Source organism: Ovis aries, chromosome 2 (genome assembly GCF_016772045.2).
Source record: "Ovis aries strain OAR_USU_Benz2616 breed Rambouillet chromosome 2, ARS-UI_Ramb_v3.0, whole genome shotgun sequence".
NCBI classification, from domain to species: domain Eukaryota; kingdom Metazoa; phylum Chordata; class Mammalia; order Artiodactyla; family Bovidae; genus Ovis; species Ovis aries.
The window spans coordinates 118,822,809-118,839,602 of NC_056055.1; the positions used below are offsets into that span (position 1 = coordinate 118,822,809).

The following is a 16,794-nucleotide window of genomic DNA, read 5'->3' on the forward strand; positions in this document are numbered from 1 at the left end:
CTGAGAAAGGCAGCAGGGCAGAGAACGGCAAGTGGCCGTTAGCTTCATACCAAAGGAGAAACACAGGTCTGGGTAGTTGTCAAGAGACCCAAGAGCTGGTATTGGATATCTGTCATTGATCAGATTTTCAAACTGCATTTATAAAATAAAAGACTGTCTCTGAGTGCCTTTTTAAAATGCAGTGGGCTCTCTTCTTCATAAGGGCCATCTACCTATTAAACAGTCCTATTAATCTGTAGTCAAAACAGCCAAGCTCAATAGGTGCTATAAATTCAGACATCTGTGAGCCCACTGAGTAGTGAAGATCCTGGAGCAGAATAATCCCACCTCCACCTCGGCCCCTGTATTTCCGGTAACGGGGAACCGATGGAGCAAACAGACTGTTATCACAGATGCAGGGGTGTCACCAAAGCCAGATGGAAAAACAGTGATGAATTATCTCTTCTCCACATTTTCATCAACAGGTTTAGGACACTTCAAACCAAAAGCACGCGGGATTATTCCTTTGTTTGGCTCCTCTGAGGTATCTGTGTGGCACGCGGTTAACTGTCCGTCTGCTCTAATCATCTTAACTACCGAAGCACACTGCACTGCAGTTCTGACTACTGTGAAAGCTAGAAAAAGAATGTGAAAACGAGAGTCTGGCAATCTTCAGTAGTAATCTGAGTGTTTATGGAGGTGTTGCTGAAAAACCTGTAAGGTTTCATCAAAGAAGAAAGGGAAAGAAAGCAAGCCATTCTTACCAAAAAAGTTGACTAGCACGCCTCCGATCATGGCACCACAGCCTCTCCCCAAACCCAGATGAAGGCCTTGCAGGATGCCCTGGGCAGACGTCCGCAGCTCAGGGGGAACCGCGGCGCTGAGATAAGAGATGCAGGCCGCCCAGATGGCCGCGTGTGTCACTCCTGGGGAGAGAGGGGAGCAGGCGGGACGGCTGGTCAGCACCCCTCAGGCTGCTCTGTTTTGGAATGTGAGCTACTAATGGGGAGCATCCATGTGTACACATACAGACATATATGCACATCTAACAAAGATGCAAACTTTTTTGTGGTAAAACACACGTAACAAAACTTGTCATTTAACCATTTTTAAGTGTATGGTTCGGTGGCTTTAAGTACAGTCCCAGATTTGTGCACCTATCACCACCATCCGTGTCCAGAATTTATTTCCAGCCCAAATGGAAATTCTGCACCCGTTACACAATACCATCTCCAGGCCTTGAGAACCACCGTGTACTCTCTCTCTCTGTGAGTGTGACTGCTTGGGCACCTCATACAGGTGGGCTCACACGGGGTTGGTTCTTTGGTGTCTAGCTTCTTTCACTTAGCATACAGTCTTCAGAGTTCGTCCATGCTACCTATGCCAGAATTTCCTTCCTTTTTACGGCTCATGGATACATAGCCTTGTGACACTCTGTTTATCCATTCATCTCTTGATGGATATTTGGGTTTCCACCTTCTGGCTGTTGCGAATGCTGCTGCTGTGAACACTGATGTGCCAGTGTCTGAGTCCCCGTGTCAGTTCTTCGGGGTATATGCCTTAAAGTGGAATTACTAGGTTACATGGTAATAATACATTTAACACTTTGAGGGTCTGTTTTCCACAGTAGCTGCTCCATTTTACATTCCCACTAGAAATGCTCAAGGATTGCAGTTTTTCCATATCGTACCAGATGTTATTTTCTGTGTTTTTATAATAGCAATGCTAATGGGTGTCAGGGCTTCCCAGGTGGCGCTAGTGGTAAAGAACCCCCCACCAATGCAGGAGACATGAAGAGATGTGGGTTCGATCCCTGGGTCGGGAAGAACCCCTGGAGGAGGGCACGGCAACCCACTCCAGCATTCTTGCCCGGGGAATCCCCAGGGACAGAGGAGCCTGGCAGGCTGTAGTCTGCTTGGCTGCAGCCTGTCAGACACAACTGAAGCGACGTAGCACAATGGGAGTGCAGTGGTGTCGCGCTGTGGTTTTGATCTGCATTCCCTAATAGTTGACTCACTGGAAAAGACCCTGATGCTGGGAGGGATTGGGGGCAGGAGGAGAAGGGGACAACCGAGGATGAGGTGGCTGCATGGCCTCACCGAGTCGATGGACGTGAGTCTGAGTGAACTCCGGGAGTTGGTGATGGACAGGGGGGCCTGGCGTGCTGCAATTTGTGGGTCGCAAAGAGTCCAGACACGACTGAGCGACTGAACTGAACTGAATAGCTACTGATACTGAATGTTTTTCATTTATTAGCCATCTATAAATCTTCTTTGAGAAAATTTTTGCAAGTCTTTGCTCATTTTCAAATTGGGTTGTTTGGGTTTCTTTGCTGTTGTAGTCGTTTTAAAATATATTTTGGATATTAAAACCTTTTGGGGGTACCTGTTTTGACATTAAGAATAGATACATAGATCAATGGAACAGAGCAGACCCCAGAAATAAACCCATGCACATATAGTCGATTAGTCTACAACAAAGGAGACCAGAATATACACTGGAGGAAAGGCAGTGTCTTCAACATGTGGTGTTGGGGAACATGGACAGCTACATGTAAGTCAATGAGATTAGGGCACTCCCACACACCATATACAAAACAAAATGGTTTGAAGACCTAAATGTAAGATATGGCACTATAAAATTCCTAGAGGAGAACATAGGTAAAAACATTCTCTGACATAAATTGTAGCAATATTTTCTTAGATCAGTCTCCCAAAGCAAAAAAGAAAGAAAAGCAATAATAAACAAATGGGACTTGATATAACTTAAAAAGATTTTGCACAGAAATGAAACAATCAACAAAATAAAAAGACAACCTAAGGAATGGAAGAAAATATTTGGAAGTGATGCGGCCAACAAGGAGTTAATATCCAAAATCTCCAAACAGCTCATAAAACTCACTATTGTAAAAACAACACAGCCAAAGAATGGGCAGAAGTCTTAGACATTGTTCCAAAGAAGACAGCCAGATGACCAACAGGCACATGAAAAGATGCTCATCATTGCTCATTCTTAGAGAAATGCAAGTCAAAACCACAGTCAGGTATCACCTCACACTATTCAAAATGATCATCATTTAAAAAGTCTGAAAATGCTGGAGAGGGTGTGGAGGAAAGAGAGCTCTCCTGCTCTTCGGTGGGAATGTAAGCTTGTGCAGCCGCTATGGCAGAAGAGGCTCGGAGGCTCCTTCAAATACTGAAACAGAGCCAGCATGTGACCCAGTAATCCAACTCCTGGACAATTATCTGGAAAAGACACAAATTCTAATTTGAAAAGATATGTGTACCCTAATGTTCACAGCAGCACCATTTACAATAGCAAGACAGAGCAGCAACCACATGCCCGTCAGTGCATGACTGGCTCAAAAGATGTGGCGCACAGACACACAATGGGCTATAACCCAGCCCTCAAATGAAGGATTCCCATCTACAGCAACAGCATGGACCTAGAAACGGTATAATGAAGTCAGTCAGATACAGCTGCTATACAATATCACTTATATGTGGGGTGTAAAAAATACAGATGAATCTATGCAAACCAGAAACAGGCTCACAGACATAGAAAACAAACATACAGCTATCAAAGGGGAGAGGGAGGGAAGGGGGGGTACAAATTAGGAATATGGAATTAACAGATAAAACTACTGTACAAAAGATAAGCAATAAGGATTTACGGTATAACAGGAAATTCAATATCTTGTAATAACTTGTAATGAAATATCTAAAAAAAAATCACTTTGCTGTACATCTGAAAATAATGCAATATTGTAAATCAATACAATTTTTTAAAAAATATTATTTCCAGTTTTTCCATTATATTAGCACTATGATTAACATTTTCAGAGAGATAGCTTTTATGTATCTTATTTACATTAGCTATAATTCTATAAGTGGGGTTAATGACTTGAAGGATATAATCATTTTTTCGATTTTGACTTTTAATATATAGTTTCAGTTTGTTTTCCAAAAGACTGCAGGGACTATTTACAATGCCTCATTACCAGTTTCATTATATTTTCACTATTGGTTGGCAGGAAGAGGCAGATAAAGATAACAGGTTGGAAAAAAATTGATCATTAATGTACACAAACTACACATTGTATGAATTTAAATCTTTATTAGAACACAGCTTTACATGTAACAGGAAGATATTGTCACAACAGGTTTTATAAACAGCTGCAAAGGATTAAGAAACCATCTGGTACTGCTTACATTAAGATGTGGACTTGCTCCTGAAAAATAATCTTACTTGGAGATAATACCATCAGAAAGTTTTAACCCATGTTTTGGAAAATTGAAAGCATTAAATTGAAAAATTAATATTCATTTAAGATTTAATCTGACAATCTGCTTCTGGCCAAACTGGAATAACAGGTACTGGATTTACTTCCTTCTTGAAACAACCAAAAACTGGACAAAATATATGAAACAATAGTTCCCAAGACACTGGATGTCAGCAATAAGGACACTGATCTCTGAGAGACGGGAAGCAGTGCGGGGCCCAGCCCACTGGGTCAGAGTCCAACAGCCGCAAGGCACAGAGGGCACCAGCAAACTGAGGAGATGGGGCAGACGGGGCAGCTGGGACCCCAGGTCAGACAGCCAGAGAGGACAGAGCTCCACAGGAACTCCAGAGGCCCGCAGGTGGCTTCCCTCAAGTGTGCAGCAGAGCACTGATTAACAAGTGCGTGTGTCAGGAACCATCCAAAGCCAGGTAAAGAACTGCCCAAGTCAATACAAAAAACACTCCTCAGAACCCATCCAGGGCTGGGAATAGTACCTGTTTCTACCAGCCAAACTGGAAAAACTCATGACTCCTGGGATTGCTAGATTCAAAAGGGTCTTGTTTTAGGACAACCAGCAGGGGCCTTCTGTATAGCACAGCAAGCTCTGCTTACTGTTACATGGCAGCGAGGATGGGAGGGGAGTTCGGGGAGAATGGGTACATGTTTGCATGTGGCTGAGTACCTTTGCTGTCCACCTGAAACTCTCACAATGTTGTTAATCAGCTACACTCTAACACAAAATAAGTTTTTAAAAAAAACACTGAGGATAAAAACAAACAAAAGGTCGTGTATTAGTACTATGAAAGAGTTAGCCCTAGTTTAAACGACGTTCTGGTCCCATCTAAGTAATGTTTAAAAGCAAGACTCAAGAGGGCCATACTATTTCTAAGTTTAGTTATGTTCCAGAACAAAGCTCAAGAATATTTGTAGGAAAGCAAAAATATCCAGCACCTAACGTAAAATTCAGTGTTGAGCATGTAATCAAATACATTGCTATTCAGTTGCTAAGCTGTGTAGGCCTCTGTGACATCCCATGGACTGCAGCACACCAAGCTCCTCTGTCCCTCACTATGTCCCAGAGTTTGCTCAAATTCAGGTCCATTGAGTCAATAATGCTGTCTAACCATTTCATCCTTTGCTGCCCCTTCTCCTTTTGCCTTCAATCCTTCACAGCATCAGGGTGTTTTCCCAGTGAGTCAGCTCTTTGCATCAAGTGGCCAAAGTATTGCAGCTTCTGTTTCCGCATCAGTCCTTCCAATGAATATTCAGGGTTGATTTTCTTTAGGATGGACTGGTTGGATCTCCTTGCTGTCCGAGGGACTCTCAAGAGTCTTCTCCAGCAACCACAGTTCAAAAGCATCAATTCTTCCTCACTCAGCTTTCTTTATGGTCCAACTCTCACATCCATACATGACTACTGGAAAAACCATAGCTTTGCCTAGACTCTCAAGAGTCTTCTCCAGCACAATTTGAAAGGATCAGTTCTTTGGTGCTCAGCCTTCTTTATGGTCCAACTCACATCTGTACATGTCTACTGGAAAAACCAAAGCTGTGACTATATGGACCTTTGTCGGCAAAGTGATATCTCTGCTTTTTAATGCGCTGTCTAGCTTTCCTTCCAAGGAGCAATGTCTTTTAATTTCATGGCTGCAGTCACCATCTTCAGTGATTTTGGAGCCCAAGAAAACAAAATCTGTCACTGCTTCCACTTTTCCCCCTAGTATTTGCCATGAAGTGATGGGACCAGATACCATGATCTTAGTTTTTTGAATGTTCAATTTTAGGCCAGCTTTTTCACTCTCCTCTTTCACCTTCATCAAGAAGTTCTTTAGTTCCTCTTTACTTTCTGCCATTATAGTGATATCATCTACATATCTGAGGCTTTTGATATTTCTCCCAGCAATCGATTCCAGCTTGTGATTCATTCAGCCCAGAATTTCACATGTTGTACCATTCATATAAGGTAAATAAGCAGGGTGACAATATACAGCCTTGTCATACTGCTTTCACATTTTGAACCAGTGAGTTGTTCCATGTCTGGTTCTATTAGGTTGGTGCAAAAGTAACTGCAGTTTTGCACTGTAGAACTTTACCATTTGATATCAGAATACATTCTTAAATATATGTGGTTATGTTACACATCATTTTAATGGGCGTTTCTCGCTTCATTTTTTTTTTGCTAATGACATTATTTGCTGTTTATACTTATCTTAGGGAAATGATGTTAGACAAAAAGCAAATTTGATCAGTTTTCTTAATCAAGTTCAAAATGAGTCATAAAACAGCAGAGACACTCACATCACCAACGCATTTGGCCCAGGAACTACTAACGAACATACAGGGCCGTGGCGGTTCAAGAAGTTTTACAAAGGAGACAGAAGCCCTGAAGACGAGGAGTGCAGTGGCCGACCAGTGGCAGCTGACAACCAAGAACCATCGAAGCTGTGCAAGAACTCAACGGTGACCATTCTATGGTCATTTAGTATTGAAGCAAATTGGAAAGGTGAAAAAGCTCCGTAAGTGGTTGCCTCACGAGCTAACCAAAAAGTTTTAGAAATTGTTCTGAAGTGTCTTTTCGTATTCTACAAAACAGCAAACCGTTTCTCCATCAGATTGTGACCAGAAGTGGATTTTACATGACAGCTGGTGACGGCCATCTCAGTGGTTGACCGAGAAGCTCCAAAGCACTTTCCAGAGCCCCAAACTTGCAGCAAAAAGGCCACGGTCACTGTTTGGCAGTCTGCTGCCAGTCTGGTTCACTGCAGCTTTCTGAATCCCGGTAAAACCATTACCTTTGAGAAGCATGCTCAGCAAATTGGTGAGATGCAGTAAAAACTGCAATGACTGCAGTCAGCATTGGTCAACAGAAGGCGCCCAGTTCTTCCCCATGACAACGCCCGACAGCATGTCCCATAATCAACGGTTCAAAAGTTGAACAAATGGGGCTCTGAAGTTTTGCCTCAGTAGCCAGGTTCACCTGACCTCGCGTCAACCAACTACCATTTCTTCAAGCATCTCGACAACTTTTTGCAGGTAAAAGCCTTCCACAACCAGCAGGAGGCAGAAAATGCTTTCCAAGAGTTCACTGAATCCTGAAGAAAGGATTTTTATGCTACAGGAATAAACAAATTTATTTCTCATTGGCAAAAATGTGTTGACTGTAATTATTATTTTGATTAATAAAAATGTTTTAAGCCTAGTTAAAATGATTTCAAGTTCATGATCCAAAACTGCAATTACATCACACCTATGTAATAAATGTTACTTCTTGACCCACATACAGGTTTCTGAGGAGACGTGTAAGGTGGTCTGGTATTCCCATCTCTAAGAATGTCCCCCAGTTTGTTGTGATCCACACAGTCAAAGGCTTTAGCGTAGTCAATGAAGCAGTTTTTTTTTTTTTTTCTGGAATTCACTTGCTTTTTTTATTATCCAATGGACATTGGCAATTTGATCTCTGGTTCCTCTGCCTTTTCTAAACCCAGCTTGTACATCTGGAAGTTCTTGGCTCACATACTGCTGAAGCCTAGCTTGAAAGATTTTGACCCTAACCTTGCTAGCAGGTGAAATGAGAGCAACTGCATGGTAGTTGAAACATTCTTTGGCATTGCCCTTCTTGGGGGTTGGAATGAAAACTGACCATTTCCAGTCCTATGGCCACCACTGAGTTTTCCACATTTACTGGCATATTGGGTGCAGCACTTTAATGGCATCACCTTTTTAGGATTTTAAATAGCTCAGCTGGAATTCTGTTACCTCCACTAGCATTGTTCATAGTAATACTTCTTAAGGCCACGTGACTTCACCCTCCAGGATGTCTGGCTCTAGGTGAGTGACCTCATCATCACGGTTATCCAGGACATTAAGACCTCTTTCTATGTAGTTCTTTGTATCTTGTCACCTCTTCTTTATCTCTTATGCTTCTATTAGGTCCTTACCATTTCTGTCCTTTATCATGCCCATTCTTGCATGAAATGTTCCCTTGGTATTTCCTGAAGAGATCACTAGTCTTTCCCATTCTACTGTTTTCCTCTATTTCTTTGCATTGTTTGTTTAAGAAGGCCTTCTTATCTCTCCTTGCTATTCCCTGGAACTCTGCATTCAGTTGGATATATTACTCTTTCTCCTTTGCCTTTGACTTCTCTTCTTTCGTCAGCTTTTTGTAAAGCCTCCTCAGATAACCACATTGCTATTTTGCATTTCTTTTCCTTTGGGATGGTTTTGGTCACCACTTCCTGTACAATGTTATGAGCCTCCATCCATAGTTCCTCAGGCACTCTGTCTATCAGATCTAATCCCTTGAATCTACTTGTCACTTCCACTGTATAATCATAAGGGATTTGATTTAGGTCATACCTGAATGGCCTAGTGGTTTTCCCTACTTTCCTCAATTTAAGTCTGAAGTTTTCAACAAGGTGCTCATGATCTGAGCCACAGTCAGGTTCAGGTTTTGTTTTTGCTGACTATAGTATAGAGGTTCTCCATCTTCAGCTGTAGAGAATATAATCCATCTGATTTGGTACTGACCATTGGGTGATGTCCATGTGTAGAGGTATCTCTTGGGTTGTTGAGAAAGGGTGTATGCTAAGACCACCATGTTCTTTTGACAAAACTCTGTTAGCCTTTGCCCTGATTCATTTTGTACTCCAAGACCAAACTTGCTTGTTATTCCGGGTAACTCTTGACTTTCTTTTACATTCCAGTCCCCTATGATGAAAATGACATCTTTTGGGGGTGTCAGTTCTAGAAGGTGTTGGAGGTCTTTATCAGTTCTGTAGCTCAGTCATGTCTGACTCTTTGAGACCCCATGGACTACAGCACACCAAGCTTCCCTGTCTATCACCAACTCCTGGAGCTTGCTCAAACTTATGTCCGTCAAGTCGGTGATGCCATCCAACCATCTCATCCTCTGTTGTCCCCTTCTCCTCCCACCTTCAATCTTTCCCACCATCAGGATCTTTTGTAATGAATCAGTTCTTCACATCAGGTGGCCAAAGTATTGGAGTTTCAGCTTCAACATCAGTCCTTCCAATGAATATTCAGGACCAATTTCCTTTAGAATGGACTGGTTGGATCTCCTTGCAGTCCAAGGGACTCTCAGGAGTCTTCTCCAACACCGCAGTTCAAGTATCATTTCTTCAGTGCTCAGCTTTCTTTACAGTCCAACTCTCACATCCATACATGACTACTGGAAAAGACATAGCTTTGATTAGACGGACCTTTGTTGGCAAAGTAATGTCTCTGCTTTTTAATTATGCTGTATATGTTGGTCATAGCTTTTCTTCCAAGTAGCAAGCATCTTTTAATTTCATGGCTGCAGTCACCTTCTGCAGTGATTTTGGAGCCCAAGAAGATAAAGTTTGCCACTATTTCCATTGTTTCCCCATCTATTTGCCATGAAGTGATGGGACCGGATGCCATGATCTTAGTTTTTGTAGGTCTTCATCAGTTCAGTTGCTCAGTCATGTCTGATTCTGTGCGACCCCATGGATGGACTGCAGCACTCCAGGCTTCCCTGTTCTTCACCATTTCCCAGAGCTTGCTCAAACTCATGTCCATCAAGTCACTGATGCCATCCAACCATCTCATCCTCTGTCATCCCCTTCTTCTTTGAATGTTGAGTTTCAAGCCAACTTTTTCATTTTCCTCTTTCACTTTCATCAAGAGGTTCTTTAGTTGTTCTTTGCTTTCTGCCATAAGGGTGGTGTTATCTGCATATCTGAGGTTATTTATATTTCTCCCAGAAATCTTGATTCCAGCTTGTGCTTCATCCAACCGGCATTTTGCATGATGTACTCTGCATATAAACTAAATAAACAGGGTGATAATATACAGCCTTGATGTACTCCTTTCCCAATTTGGAACCAGTTCCATGTCCAGTTCTACTGTTCCACGTCCAGTTTTAACTGTTGCTTCTTGACCTGCATACAAGTTTCTCAGGAGGCAGGTAAGGTGGTCTGGTATTCCCATCTCTTGAAGAATTTTCCACATTTTGTTGTGATCCACACAGTCAAAGGCTTTGGCATAGTCAGTAAAGCAGAAATAGATGTTTTTCTGGAACTCTCTTGTTTTTTTGATGATCCAGTTTCAACATTGGCAATTTGATCTCTGGTTCCTCTGCCTTTTCTAAATCCAGCTTGAACATCTGGAAATTCACGGTTCACATATTGCTGAAGCCTGGCTTGGAGAATTTTGAGCATTACTTTACTAGCATGTGAGATGAGTGCAATTGTGCGGTAGTTTGAGCATTCTTTGGCATTGCCTTTCTTTGGGATTGGAATGAAAACTGACCTTTTCCAGTCCTGTGGCCACTGCTGGGTTTTCCAAATTTGCTGGCATATTGAGTGCAGCACTTTCACAGCATCATCTTTCAGGATTTGAAGTAGCTCAACTGGAATTCCATCACCTCCACTAGCTTTGTTCATAGTGATACTTCCTAAGGCCCACTTGACTTCACATTCCAGGATGTCTGGCTCTAGGTGAGTGATCACACCATCGTGGTTATCTGGGTCATGAAGATCTTTTTTGTACAGTTATTCTGTGTATTCTTGCCACCTCTTCTTAATATCTTCTGCTTCTGTTAAGTCCATACCATTTCTGTGCTTTCCTCTGCCTATCTTTGCATGAAATGTTCCCTTGGTATCTCTAATTTTCTTGAAGAGATCTCAGGTCTTTCCCATTCTACTGTTTTCCTCTATTTCTTTGCATTGATCACAGAGGAAGGCTTTCTTATCTCTCCTTGATATTCTTTGGAACTCTGCATTCAGATGGGTTTATTTTTCCTTTTCTTCTTTGCCTTTAGCTTCTCTTCTTTTCTCAGCTATTTGTAAGGCCTCCTCAGACAACCATTTTGTCTTTCTGAATTTCTTTTTCTTGGGGATGGTCTTGATCACTGCCTCCTGTACAATGTCATGAACCTCTATCCATAGTTCTTCAGGCACTCTGTCTATCAGATCTAATCCCTTGAGTCTATTTGTCACTTCTACTTTATAATCATAAGCTCTAGACAGTCAGCAAAAACAAGACCTGGAGCTGACTGTGGCTCAGATCATGAACTCCTTATTGCAAAATTAAGAGTTAAATTGAAGAAAGTAGGGAAAACCTCTAGACCATTCAGGTATGACCTAAATGAAATCCCTTATGATTATACAGTAGGTCTCTATAGATCTGGTCAACTTTAGCTTCTTCAGCATCAGTGGTTGACCATAATAGAATAAACATTATTTTCACTGGGTACATTAGATTATATGCCTTGAGAAATAGCACAATAATTTTTCTTATGTATGTTTCAGTAATCATTTAAAGTAGGTTGTTTTTTAACTAGAAAGATATACTAGATGATTAGAGGCAGTATGCATACTTAATTAATTTCAACAGAATTTAAATGAAATATTTGCTTTATCTGGCTTAACAACTACAGTACCTTAGATAATGCCAGCCTTCTCCGGATTGAACAATGCCTGGATAGAATCTTGATTATAAATGTTGACAGTAGTATACAATTTAAATATTATTATATATATCTATGTAAACAATAATTACTAAAGATGCTGCTAACTTTTCAGATATGACTTTTTTCATTAGCACTTCGGGAAAAACCTCAAAAAATTGTAATAAATGAAGTTTATTCAAAATCAATTCTAACTAATAACCAGCATAGGTTTTGGAAGTCATTTCTTAAAGACGAATCAACAAAGACCTGAAACCACATGAGATGGTTTTAAATGAATTTTAACAGTGATGCCAGCTCTATTGTTAGGTCTGTGTTTCAGCAGTCAGTGACAGGATCTACAAGGAGACATAGATCGGTCTACATATTTACATGATGCTCAGTTGTGTCTGACTCTTTACAACCTCATAGACTGTAGCCCACCAAGCTCCTCTGTTCATGGGGATTCTCCTGGCAAAAATAGTGGAGTGGGTTGGATCTTCCCAACCCAGGGATCAAATCCAGGTCTCCCGCATTGCAGGCGGATTCTTCACCAGCTGAGGCATCAGGGAAGCCCTTTACGTGACCAAATGGTAACAGATGTATTTCTGCTATAATTCTATATCAAATATAATTCCAGCAGTTATTCTTTTCAATGTGAAGGCTTGGACACACACAAAATCTTTCAATAATAAAGAGTTTCTTTTCTTTGTTTTTCCCAGTCCTAAGGGCTTTCTAAAACTTTGAGTCTTTTAGGATAATTAAAGCATTTTCCAGCAGGATGACTGAAAATTAGGATACTTTTAAACTAAACTTGTTGGCTGGTATTAAGTGGCAGTTATAAAAAATTCTCTATAGTTAGAATTCTAGAGTTTCCTTATTGCTTTTAGGGACTAATTAGATAACTGGAAACTACATTCTTTAAAGCAACTCAGGGCTTTAACTGAAGGGAAAAATAGTAAAGCATTTAGAGAAAAAATTTTCTCTGGTACTAAAAGCAGAAGAATGAAAGCAATTCTGTCTGTATGCTCCAACATTTTCCAAAAGGTATAGAATTAAAATTGGTTTATCTGAAATACCTTATTTCAAAATATCATATAAATGGAAGAATCCATATTACTTCCAAGAACTAGTAAATCTAAATCCACAAGAGAGCACTCTGTTGATAACAACACCTTGTATACAAAAGACTATTGTGGAGTTGCGGTTCTTGTTCTTAAACTAATGCAGACTTCTAGTAATTATATTAATAAGCTGAAACACTTGCCAATATTTTTACTACGCTTGTGTTCTAGTCCTCTAAGTTTGAATCATTATAAAGCAATCTAGAAATCTAAAAAAAATCCCACCATTTTCCATATTTGTAAAATTGTATTTTAGGTATAAAAAAAACTTTCCTTTAAAATGTAAAGGGTAAGAGATATAAGCAGGAAGAAGAAAATGTTTCTTATGTGCTTGCCTTTTTATTAGATAACTATGAAAAGGAATAGATGATTATTCTGTATATAATGAAATAAGCTAATGTATTCAGTGGCATGGGTAAATATGTTTATGCTAGAGTTATCCATTTTTAAACCTTATAGTGTGAGATAACTAAGTTGGTGGATCAAACAGCACAAATAAAAAGATGTTACCTCCCTGACTGATAATAGTAACAAAGGCACATGAACGGATTCTCCTTGCAATATGTATTACTCTTCCTTGACTACTTGTCATCAAACCACTGGTAATTTTGAGTGGCAATTCAACACCAACTCACATAACAGGTTCTTTATAAATGTGTTTGACTGGCAATTCAACACCATAGGTTAACTGACAACTAGTGATTCTCCAGGATCACTCAGGTCATGAAAACTTAGCTTTTCAGCCTTTTTTTACCTTCCCTGGGGTCCCTCAGGATCACCTTCAAGGCTAACAGAAATTTAGAGATAATTTCACACCACCTACTGCCAGGACCTTAGCTGTTTGTGAATACACTACATTTCAATAACCTTGAACCACTGGAAAGAATTAAGATTAATGGATAACTTTTCCCATTAATAATGATAATTTTTAAGTCTGTGGTGGCTGAGTTTTGAAGAACCTGCCTGCCAATGCAAGAGACGTGGGTTTGATCCCTAGGTCGAGAAGACGCCCTGGGGAAGGAAATAGCACCCACTCCAGTATTCTTGCCTGGGAAATCCCACGGAGAGAGGAGCCTGGAGGGCGACATCCATGGGATCACAAAAAGAGTCGGACATGTCTTAGCAACTAAACAACAACAATTTCCATTAATGATGTTATTACAGCAGCTTACTCTACCAGGAACTGTGCTAAGTATTTTATATAGCATTATCTCATCTGTTGTTCTTAAGAATAGGTACCATTTTTTTCTTCATTTTCCAAAAGGGAAACCAAGGCACAGAGATTAAAGTGCCTTCTCCAAAGTGATACAGACATCAGGGTAGTGGGACAGAATTTGAAGCACTTCAGTGCTTAAGAAATACACTGTACATTCTCATAACTATTGAAAGTATTCTATAATTGTGTTAGCCGCTCAGTTGTGTTCAACTCTTCGTGACTGTATGGACTGGACCCCTCCAGACTCCTCTGTCCATGGGGTTGTCCAGGCAAGAATATTGGAGTGGGTTGCCATTTCCTTCTCTTTATTATTCTATAATAAAGGTAATCATCTAATTTGAGAGGTTTTATTGGTAATATCAAATATCCCAAAGGACCTATCAATTTTTTAAAATGTATATTCTTACTGCCTTCTTCTCCTCCCTTCTAAAAGTGCTCACAGCACACATAATATCAAGTTTTTTATATGCCCCAAAGAGCTCTATACCTTATAATACTCAACATTCCCACCTGATTCTGCCACATGAAGTTCAAGATTGTTCAGTCTTGGCTGACAAGCATGCTCTATTACAATACATGGCAGGTATAAACAAGAAAAAATCCTTTCTTCCCAAGTAGACAGCTGCTCTTTGTACCGTCCTGCTTGGCTTGGGGAAATCACATCATAATGGCAGGGAGGGGTGAGAACTGACAAAGTACTGGGAAACAAGGATTGCTTTGTTTTTCTTGCTCTGTCACTGACATGCGCTTACTCAACAAAATATACACATCGCTTTAGCACTGGCACACTAAATCACCTGTGACAAACCTCTATGCATGGACCAAAGCAGACATTTCCATTAGTTCACTGGACCATTCAAACGTTGAGATTAAAAGACGTTTCTGAGACATCAACGTGGTAAAAATCAGTAAGAGACTCTTCTTCAAAAAACAACACAAGAAGAAAAGAAAACCTCCATTGGGCAGGCAATACAAAAAGCAGTCAGTGCTGGTTACGGTCATGCTCCTGTGCTAAGAGACAGGCCTTGGAGCCTAAGTGGCCTCACCCACTGCGTGGTTTCTTTCCTTGCTCACGTCAAGCCCCGTGGGCAAGGAGTCCCTCAGGGCCCCGAGGCGGGCTCACTGCTGCGCTCCACACACGGGCACCTGGGCAGCGGTGCCTGGTAGAGGAGGGAGGAGGAGATGACACGGGGAGGCCTTTACGGGCTGGGTCTACAAGCGACATCATTCCTGCTTACTACCAGGCAGAATCAGTCATCCGCTCACACCTAACTGCCAGGGAGACAGGCAAGTGGAGGCCAGCGTGTGTCTATGAAGAAGGGACACAGCAGGCAAACAGCAAGCCAGTCTCTGCCGAAGTCAGGGCCACCAACAGCAAGGGACCTTCCAAAAAGAGTAGAGGACCCCACAAAGAACAATGGTCCTAGTAGAAGCTTCAAGAACCTTTTGCATCTGGCATGAAGGTGACTTTATGAATGGCAGGCGACAGTCAATGCTCCCAAGCCCGCCAACACACTTAAGAAACTGCTGCAAGAACCTGCTTTATTCCTTCACCAGTACCTGCCGAGACTAGGTGCCAGAGCCCCTGCTCTGCGCTGAGACTGATGATACGCAGAACATGTCTCTAAGCGCTGCGGAGCTTACAGTCTCGTGGGTGGAGGGGGAAGGATGCACCCAAAGGAGGGCTGACCGAGCTCCCTGAGGATGAACAGGCTAGGGCCCAGCTCAGGGCTTGGCACATACTGGTAACTGAGCAAAAGAGCTGAAATGAAACTCAGCAGGCAGTGGCCTGCGGGCTGGGATGTGAGGAGAAAGCATTTGTGGAAAAAAGGTACCCTGGGTAAGGATGGAGAAAACTAACTCTCATGTGTGAGTGAAAGTGGAAAGAAGAAATGAAGCTTCTATAAACTTAACTTAGCAAAAAAAAAAAAAAAAGACATAAGGTGCTTTATATAAAAAAAAAAAGTCTATAGTTACTACACCAATGTTTTGGGGGCCTTTGTGAATTTTACATGCTGGCATAATACCCGTGCATGTGTGCTAAGTTGCTTCAGTCATATCCGATTCTTGGCAAGCCCATGGAGTATATAGCCTACGATGTTCCTCTGTCCATAGGATTCTCCGGGCAAGAATACTGCAGTGGGATGGCACGCCCTTCTCCAGGGGACCTTCATGACCCAGGAATCAAACTTGAGTCTCTTACATTTCCTGCATTGGCAAGTGGTTCTGTATCACTAGCGCCACCTGGGAAGTTGTTATACCCTTCAGCTCAGATCAGTTCAGTCGCTCAGTCATGTCCGACTCTTTGTGACCCCATGAACCACAGCACGCCAGGCTTCCCTGTCCATCACCAACTCTCAGAGTTTACTCAAACTCATGTTCATTGAGTCCATGATGCCATCCAACCATCTCATCTTCTGTCATCCCCTTCTCCTCCTGCCCTCAATCTTTCCCAGCATCAGGGTTGTTTCAAATGAGTCAGATCAGGTGGCCAAAGTATTGGAGTTCCAGCTCAGCATCAGTCCTTCCAATGAACACCCAGGACTGATCTCCTTTAGGATGGACTGGTTGGATCTCCTTGCAGTCCAAGGGACTCTCAAGAGTCTTCTCCTTCACCACAGTTCAAAAGCATCAATTCTTCGGTGCTCAGCTTTCTTTATAGTCCAACTCTCACATCCATAAATGACGACTGGAAAAACCATAACTTGACTAGATGGACCTTTGTTGGCAAAGTAATGTCTTTGCTTTGTAATATGCTATC

The 16,794-nt window shown here is 41.6% G+C and overlaps 1 protein-coding gene across 4 annotated transcripts in view; it reads right to left on the bottom strand.

Moving 5' to 3' along the window:
• MFSD6 (major facilitator superfamily domain containing 6) overlaps positions 1-16,794 on the bottom strand; it is a 61,890-nt gene that overhangs the window by 5,838 nt on the left and 39,258 nt on the right. For all 4 annotated transcript variants that reach the window (XM_027964707.3, XM_027964708.3, XM_060409619.1 and 1 more), the window contains exon 3: positions 744-905. In XM_027964707.3, the coding sequence (XP_027820508.1) occupies positions 744-905 (162 nt within the window). The remainder of the gene's footprint in view (positions 1-743; positions 906-16,794) is intronic.